At 32.9% G+C, this 8,589-nt stretch overlaps 1 protein-coding gene across 1 annotated transcript in view; it reads left to right on the top strand.

Moving 5' to 3' along the window:
• The first annotated feature begins 267 nt into the window (after positions 1 to 267).
• The window catches only part of CNTLN (centlein), a 182,562-nt gene continuing 174,240 nt past the window's right edge, over positions 268 to 8,589 (top strand). Inside the window, exons 1-3 of the mRNA XM_026866054.1 lie at positions 268 to 322; positions 1,356 to 1,441; positions 1,556 to 1,644. Coding sequence (XP_026721855.1) covers positions 268 to 322; positions 1,356 to 1,441; positions 1,556 to 1,644 — 230 coding nt within the window. The remainder of the gene's footprint in view (positions 323 to 1,355; positions 1,442 to 1,555; positions 1,645 to 8,589) is intronic.

Genomic DNA, 8,589 nt, shown 5'->3' with positions numbered 1-8,589 from the left:
TTTGATTTCCTATTGAAGACAGTTGTCTTGTTCTGAAGAAGGAGAAACATGATGAAATGATTGTCATGTGCTAAACTGATATTCCTTGTAAAGTTCAAATCTGCTTCTTAGAAGGCAAGAGTGATTGGAAGCAAATGAAAAGATAGCAAAAATAGAAAAAAGCAGTTTCTGGTCCTGAGATTTACTCTAATCGTACAGTGTTGGTTTTTATTAACTCTTGTGAGGCCTGTCAAACGTGTAGTTCTGTTGAGATGTTTTGCGTCTTAGATGACCATTGCTTTTAACGATTCCAAGTCATGGACTCATGGTACTATGAGCAAAGGTACAATCTACTCCTCATTCATAAAAAATGAGAAATTGGGGAAAGAAGAAATTAAGTGGGAAACCTATGAAGAAGCCAAACAGTGGAGGTGAAGATAGGAACTCGTATCTTGTGTTTCATTTGATAATCCGGATTAAGATAGAGTTGTGTAGAGATGAGATAGTGCTTTTTGTTTAGCCAATTTTAGTGAGGTTCTGGTTATCTAATGGTACCTGTGATATTTTAGTAGATGAGGTTCCAGAAGCTTGGGAGAAAAAGGAGGCAGGGAAATGAATAGCTGTGACAGCGTTGGTTTTCCTTTTAGGTCATGTATTGTCCTCACACAAATTCTGTTTCTCTTTTAACATTCAAAAACTAGTAAAAGGTAGATGAAGCTGCACTCTTGTGATTTTTACCTGTTGAATAGACCTAGCTGCCAGTATGATGGTTTTATCTCAATAATTTATAATTTTATGTTAGGCTGTTTTTAGCAGGTTTGGTCTTAGGGCAGTCCATAGTTTTGTTCATATGCTTTCTTATAGTTCTCCTTGTCTTCATCTTTTACTGACCTATTTTTCCCCCTAACATTTTTATATAATTAACACGTTATGGTTTTACTTTGTAACATAACTACATCAATATTGGTCTTCCAGTAATAAAACTATTAGAATGAAAATAAACCAGTGCAAAATAAGAATTTATGTATACTAGAAAATGTAAATCTGGACAAGCTTTGTGGTCACATCTAGTTTTCACAGACTTTAAAAGTGTTTTTTTTAAAGAACATTGTTTTTTTCCTCAACCTTGAGAATTTTATCAACTGTTTTTATATGATGAGCTTACATTAGAAGGCTGATTTACTGTCTGTTTTGAAATCTAAGAGCTACATATGGTAAAATAATGTTGAAGCATGTATTGCAGGCTCAATGTTTAGAAATTGTGTACTACCACTAGAGGTATTAGTAGTTGATATAGCAAAAGGCAGCCTTGTTTGAATAATGTTGATTTCTGCTGCCTTATGTCACATAGAGTACTCTCTTATTGTTGGTTGTAGGTTGCCGTCTTCCTTCAAAATTCTGTATGGTTAAAACTTTGTTTATTCAAGAGAGCTATTTGCCATATTTTTTTATACATGGGACAGTGAGTAGCTTGTAGGGGACTTTCACTAAAATAGAGGGGGTTTTTTGTAATTGCCTTTGAATATGCAGTCTAACTTTTTTGCCTATAAATATGTCTTTTTTCCTTTTTTCTAAGGCTGATAAAGAATTTGTGTGGTCACTGTGGAAACATCTCCAAGTGTCAAGTCCAGATCTTACTCAAGCTGTCAGCTTAGTTGTGGAAAGGTGAGTTTAAAGATATAACATTATGCTAAAACCAAAATTAAAAAAACCCCTCCCCTTTTACTATATTCTTTATCTTTTTAACTGGGAACTGTGTAGGATTTTGAAAATGTGTTACAAAATTTCCATTCTTAAATTTTGTCAAGAGTACCTGGAATATGTTACACGTTTCCTTTTTTGGTGTAAGATGAAGTTTACTTTAGAATCTGTTTTCACTGAAGTTGCTGTGCTGCAGTTGAATTCGATTATTAAATTATAAATGTACTAAATATTTTTTTTTTTTTTTGAAAGAGCAAGAGGAGGTAAATGACGTGTTCTGCTAAGTAGTTGGATAACAGTTACATATATAAATTATGTTTAACTCATTCTTAAAAAAAAATGAAAGGCATAAGACATGGTAACAGAAGAGATCACTATGCAGTTTAATTGTTACTCCTTTGAGGATATTAATGATGATGATTTCCTCATGGTACTTACATAATATAATCTGATTGCTATGAATGTTAGTTAATCATCACAGTATGTGATTGATTGTTTTAGAACGCTGTTTATAAATTCAGAATTTCTGTAGGCCAAAGATAAGGAGAATATGAATGAGTTTGTAATGTCAGAATTCAAACAATTGGTTCTCTTATGGTCAGAAGATTTTTCTGTTCTGTCTGAGTGACATGAGTTCCCTGTTTTAAAATGAAAAGTGGTTTTTGTTTTTTTTTGTTTGTTTTTTTTTTAAGAAAAAAAAAATTGATTTTAACTTCTTTAAATGGCTTGTCCGTGTTCCTTGGGAAGTTTGTCGTAGACAAACTTGGGTTCCTGTTCAGTGCTTTGATCTTGAAAAGCATGTTCTGTTTGTTCACATTTATTCCTTTCTGGACTTGATCAGTAAATGTTCTTCCACTTCTGAAAATACAACATTAAGTTCTTTAGCTACGAGTACATTCACTATAGTGTTGTCCCACCTTTTGAATTGCATAACATAATGAAAATTTTGTCCAAAATATGGTATGATCATGTAACTAGAGCTAATATACTAAAGCATTCATACTGAGTGAAAGAAATAGATGATTTCTTTACTGTTCATGCAGCTTGTTTTAAGACAGCTGTTACATGAGAGTTCACATGTGGTCATCAATGATGATGTCAGATAATTCTGGATTTGTAGTGGGACACTTAGCTTGGTGGTTAGGACAGTATACTACTTTCATATCTCTTGTATGTTTTGATTTAAGAAGTAATTTTAATATAAGGAAGACTTACGAACCGGTTTACAGCATCCCTCATGTACGTTGAAATGCAGATTCTTAATGACGTTTGACAAAATTTGGTTGTATTTTCTTGAGGGCTGTGATAGTATTGATCTTCTTTCTTCAAACACTAAAAAAATGTAAGAACTGCTTAAAATATGTGAATATAGTATTTAATGTATGTAAGCATACATTACATGTATATAAGCACAAGTATATTGAAAACAGTAACAAATTGTTTTGCTTTAACCACATTTTGTAGACAGCTGAACAATATGGAAAATTTTAGCTCTTTCACATGAAGCTTGATAAGGTAGAAACAGAAGTGTTCAGGCTTATTAATGTTTTTGATTCGTGTTGCATATAAGAAAAAATCAGGATATTAGAACAAATTGAAGCATAGAGTTGTTAGAAAGCATGCATTTAAAGAATGGTGAATAGAATTAATTGTTTGGAGTTCTTGAATTATAAGCCTAAATAAGATACAACCTATCTTCTTTGTTTATCCTTCTTTGGGTCTAGGAATATTTTTATGCTTGGTAGTTACTTCTTGCTTTATTTTATACTTTATTCAGAACAGAAATTGATAATTCTGGAACTCTTAGATACCACCTTGATACACACAAGCATGATAATGAGCTGAATTTTTTTACATGTTATCACTATCCCAGAGAATCCTGGAAATAGGTTTGGATAAAACCCATTCAGTATATAGGAGTTTTATTAGTCATGACTCAACTTTGGGGTTCCTTTGGTTTGACAGATGGTGCAATAGTGTGTGTTTTTCTCTTTAATTGATGTAGCTTCATCTTTTGACTAAGAATGATCTAATTGCTGCTTTGGAAATAATTTCTAGCCTGGTTTAACCTGTGGATCTTCTGCATAAACAAGTTACAGCCCATATATTGTCTCTAACTTTTCTAGCTGTAACTTTCCATAATCTTTTCCTAATTAGCTTCTGTTTCATGACTGTACCTCTTCACACTCTCATCCTTTCAGAAGAGTTTTTGTCTTAATCTGTATTTTATAGCAGTAAATATATATTTTTTAATATTGCTACAGTGTCAGTTTATCTTGGTTTCATTACATTGATTAGATTTCCAGAGAATCGGCTACCTAACACTACTGCTGTCCAGAAAATTACAGGACAAGTGGTTTTCTGGCTTTGTTAATCTACGAAAAATATGTGGATTTAAAGGATAAAGAAATGGGATTACCAAGTTACAGTTATAAACAAAATGATTCTTGAATCATGTTGCTCAGCAGATCTGTGCTGCTCAAAGCCTGTTTTTCTATATTTTACATGTTTGTACGAGACAAGAGCTGGAAATTGGAACATTACACTGAAATCTGATAAAAAACAACTTCAGCCTTATATATTTTCTCCCCTTCTCATATTAGGAACAACATTGACCCAGTCATATCCAAGTTTATAATGTTTTACATCTTGCCCTGGCTTTCTAGGAGATTTTGGGATAGATGCAAACAGAATCAAATGGATTTAAACTTTTCGTTGTTTCTGTTTGTGACATGGATACCACCAATGTTTGCATAGCTTAATTTTTCAGTGTGTTCATCAAAAATTCCATAACTGAGAAACTTCCAGTGCCCACTGAGTCTTTGTTATGGATAATCTGAGATCAGAAGCTGGTTACCTAATGGAAGCAAACATAATCTAAGAAAGTCATGTGTATCTTAGATCACAAATATAATTAACCAATCAATATTGTCCTGTGGATTTGAGTCTTAAAATTAACAAAAGCAATAGCCAGACTTTTTTCAGGAGGTTACAGTGAGAGGAATAAAAAGATGCAGATGTGAAAGGACAAAAGTTCACTTACAACCTTGTGTACCATGGATGTGTAATGAATAAAAAAGAAAAAATTATGTATCAAGAGATTGAGTGGTCAGTGCTAGCCTTACCATCAGGTGATCTATTTGTAGCATTACTTGATATTTGTAACATTAGACAGTTCTGTATAAGTAGCTTTTTCTTAAATAAACCAGGAAATGTAAAAGACATAATTTGGGCAACATAGGGGGGGCATAATAGTAGGTTTCTGTTATTTGTCTGCTATTTTGAAGTGCTTTCATGGTCCCAAAATAGAAGTTTTCCTGCCCTAAAATTGTAAAAATGTAGCTGGTAGCTTTTTATGACTGTGCTGTTGATTCCTGTAATACACCAATGATATTTTACTTTTCAGCAGTCTTTGCAGTTCTTGCTGGATAACTGTAACTATATTCACATTTTAATATTCAGATATAAACAAAAAATTAGCTTTACTGTGCAAATGAGAAATGCCTTTGGGATATGTAAAAGCCTCCAGGTATTTTCAAACAAGCCATTGTAAAAGTACTACTCATGTTAGTATACTTTCCAGCTACTTTAAATACTATTGATCTCAGTATTATGTAAAGAGCCTGCTATTTCTAGTTCAGTGGCTTTTGAAACACTTTTTTTTATGATGAGTGGAAAAAAAAAAAAGTGCTAGAAAGTACCTTTTACAGGTAAATGCAAGTGTAAATTCAAAGAGAGGTGATGTTCTGGTGAGAGTATCAAAGGTTTTGAAATATTTTTGCAAACTTTGAGAGCTCTCCTTTATGAGTTTTCTCTTATAATACATGAAATTTTGACAGGTCAGCTGACTCTAATTTTTCTTCTAGGGCTTCTTGCTGATTCCTGGCTCTTATCCTTTCTTCTGGGAGATGTAGCAGGATCCATTAATGATCAGACTATGGCAGTGATACAAGACTTGGTAGATGTAAATAGGGATTGTATTAATGCTAGATGATACCCTTGCAGATAGTTATATTTGGCAAGCTTGCCTTACATAAATGTTTTTCCACACCTGAAATCCAAGTGTGCTGTATCTTGCAAGTTTTAACAAAGAGCAAGAATGGATTTATCATTTCAGGCCGCTCTTTAAGATACAGTAGCAACCTGAATGTTAGTGCCAGTGATAAGAGTTTTGTTGTTGTTGATTATCAGACAGTGAGAAATCTGTCAAACTGTTTAATGTTTATTCCACAATCAGAAATAACCAAGGAATTTTTGGAAGGAATTTAAGTTTGCTGCGTCCTGTGAATAGCAGATTGTGGAATAAACATTAAACAGTTTGACAGATTTCTCACTGTCTGATAATGCATAGATGTACTAAAAATTACAAGTACTTTTTATGTAAAAGGATAAGTGAATGTATTGTATGAATGAGCAATAGATTGCTGATGTTAATTGAAAAAGAATTAAAAATCTTGTATCTTGCATCTTTTGAAGGGATGATAAATACCTTGCAGAAGCTGTCTTAAACCACTTACTGGTTTGCTCTTGTGCAAATTAACAGGAAACAGAATGACAGGAGAATGAGGAAGTAAACAAGGTCTAATATTTTTAAAGCCATTACTGTTTTGTCACTCTGAGTTTAAAATAAAGTAGACTCCCTAGTTATTATCACTCAGTGAATAAATATAAAGTGGACGAACAAGAGAGCATAAGAGTACAACCTTTCTATCTAAGGTCAAATAATTGTGATTTTCTACAGTTGATGAAAGTTTAATATCCTGTTTCATTAAAAATTCTCAGAACATTGAACATAAGTCAACATTCCATGGAGAAGAAGGTATTATGCAGCTTGCATGTGTGCATATCTGCATATTGGAGCACAAAATATTGACATGATAATTGCAGTCAAGCCTGATTGAACAGTGGCCTCTGGGAATTCAGCTGGTGTTGTACCAACTGGATGGCTGCTCAGGACACAGTTTGAAATGCAAGGTGCAAGTTAGCACTTTATTCAGCACAGGCAGGCATCATTTAAAAATCCTTGGGGGAAACCATGGTGATGTGCAGATGTTAAAGCAGTCTGTTCTGAAGTGCTGATATTTTGAACACTGTAAGAGACTTGTGTATTTTAGATGAAAAATGTTTGCAAATTATTAGGGAAAAATGTCACTATTTTCTTTACTACTCTAGTGTAAAAATATTTTTAGTATTTTAAGTACATGACTTAAAATAAGGCCTTAAATCATCTAATGAATTAAATCAATCAATTTAGAGATGCAAGAAAAATTACATTTCTGTAATGATGCTTTTCCATTTTGTTACATATCATGGAACATACAACTGGTTCTATAAATAATTTACTAAGGTAATAATTTCACTTTGCAATTTTTATTTAATTAGATCTTAAATTATTTTTCTAAAGAAACAAAAATAGGCGTATACAGTTTTGATATAAAAAATAACTCCTGTCTTAGAAAAGTGCAGAATGTGTGGTATCTATTTAAATTCGTTTTTGCTCCATGCCATGTAAATCTTGTAAAAGTACTATTTGAAAGTATTAAAAGAAAAAAAAAACCTACAATATTTACCAATTATAAGTTATAGTGAAGTTTAAAGATTTCCTAGAATCACATGAAAACTTTTTAGCTCTATTTTTTCTCTTAATAGGTACATGGAAACACAGTAAGATTTCTAGTTGGAAGAATGAGGCACAGACTCTGTTTCTGCTAACCACTGACTGTGCAACCACAGGGAAGTGGCTGTACACAGTAAATTACAATACTGGTGCCATATTTACAGTAGCATTGACAGTCAGCACTCTAGAACTTTACTTCGCATGTGGGCAATTCATTATCTCTTTAATACCAACATTGAATGTATGCAATTGTGTATGTCTGTTTTTACAATAAAAGAAGACGGGGAGAGATGGTAATACATTTTAAATGCTGCATCACATAAGCTGGTATTTTGTAGACTTTCTAGTTCTGCAGCCTGTTAAATTCAAAGAAATATCTTTCAAAAGTAACAGTATTTCTAGAAGCAGTTTAGTTTTACAGGTATACTGTTATAATAATCTTCCTTTACCACAGAGCCCAAAGTTTGAAGTGTAGCCTTTCTTAGCTGTTTAAGGCCAAATTTGTAGATGCATTTGCTGTTGTATTTGTGTTTGGTTTTTTTTTAATCCTATAGTTTGTAAAACTGAAAGGACATATTCCATGGAACATGTAAACAGTAAATGCCATTTATTAGTTAAAATTAGGTTCATTTAACTGATGTAAAAATGGCATAATTACATGCAACTCTGAATTTCTTTTTCATGACAAATGCTTAATTGCTTGAGTGATTAAGACCTGAGGTAGGATACAAGATGCCTCTTTTCACAGACTGCTTTTGCTGAAGAGTTTAGGAAGCATGGTGTTTTATAAACTTCAAACTTCTATTTTTGAAAATCTTTAAGAGTTTTGTACCGTGTATTCTGTTTTCATACCTTATTCATAGTTAAATGTTTCATTTTTCACAAGCCATTAAAAATGTGCTAAACCTCAAACACATTATCCTGTCGTGTTATGTAGAGTATAGCATGACACATGAAAAAAATGATAACACAGGAAAAGTGTTAAGCTTATTTTCTCAGTTTCGTCATTTTTGTGGGAAGCTGAATCTTAATAATCTTTGTAGCTAAATACATCTGTGTTAAACATTTAAAATAGGTAGTACTCATGGGAAAACTGATTGGAGCTTAAAAGTTGTACAAATTGACAGCCTCTCTTCACTCCATTTTTCATCCTAAAGAAGTCTGCAAATATTCTTAGCTCACATCATTATTGCTCATCAGTAGTTCTAATTAGCTAAACAGGAGTTTGTCTCAGTCATTGATCATCATCATCTTCTTGACAGTGGCTGATTTCCCCCTCCCCCCCCCCCCCC

This window comes from Athene cunicularia (genome assembly GCF_003259725.1).
Source record: "Athene cunicularia isolate RWA chromosome Z unlocalized genomic scaffold, athCun1 chrZ_part2, whole genome shotgun sequence".
Lineage (NCBI taxonomy): Eukaryota > Metazoa > Chordata > Aves > Strigiformes > Strigidae > Athene > Athene cunicularia.
This window is presented reverse-complemented; position numbering and strand designations above follow the sequence as displayed.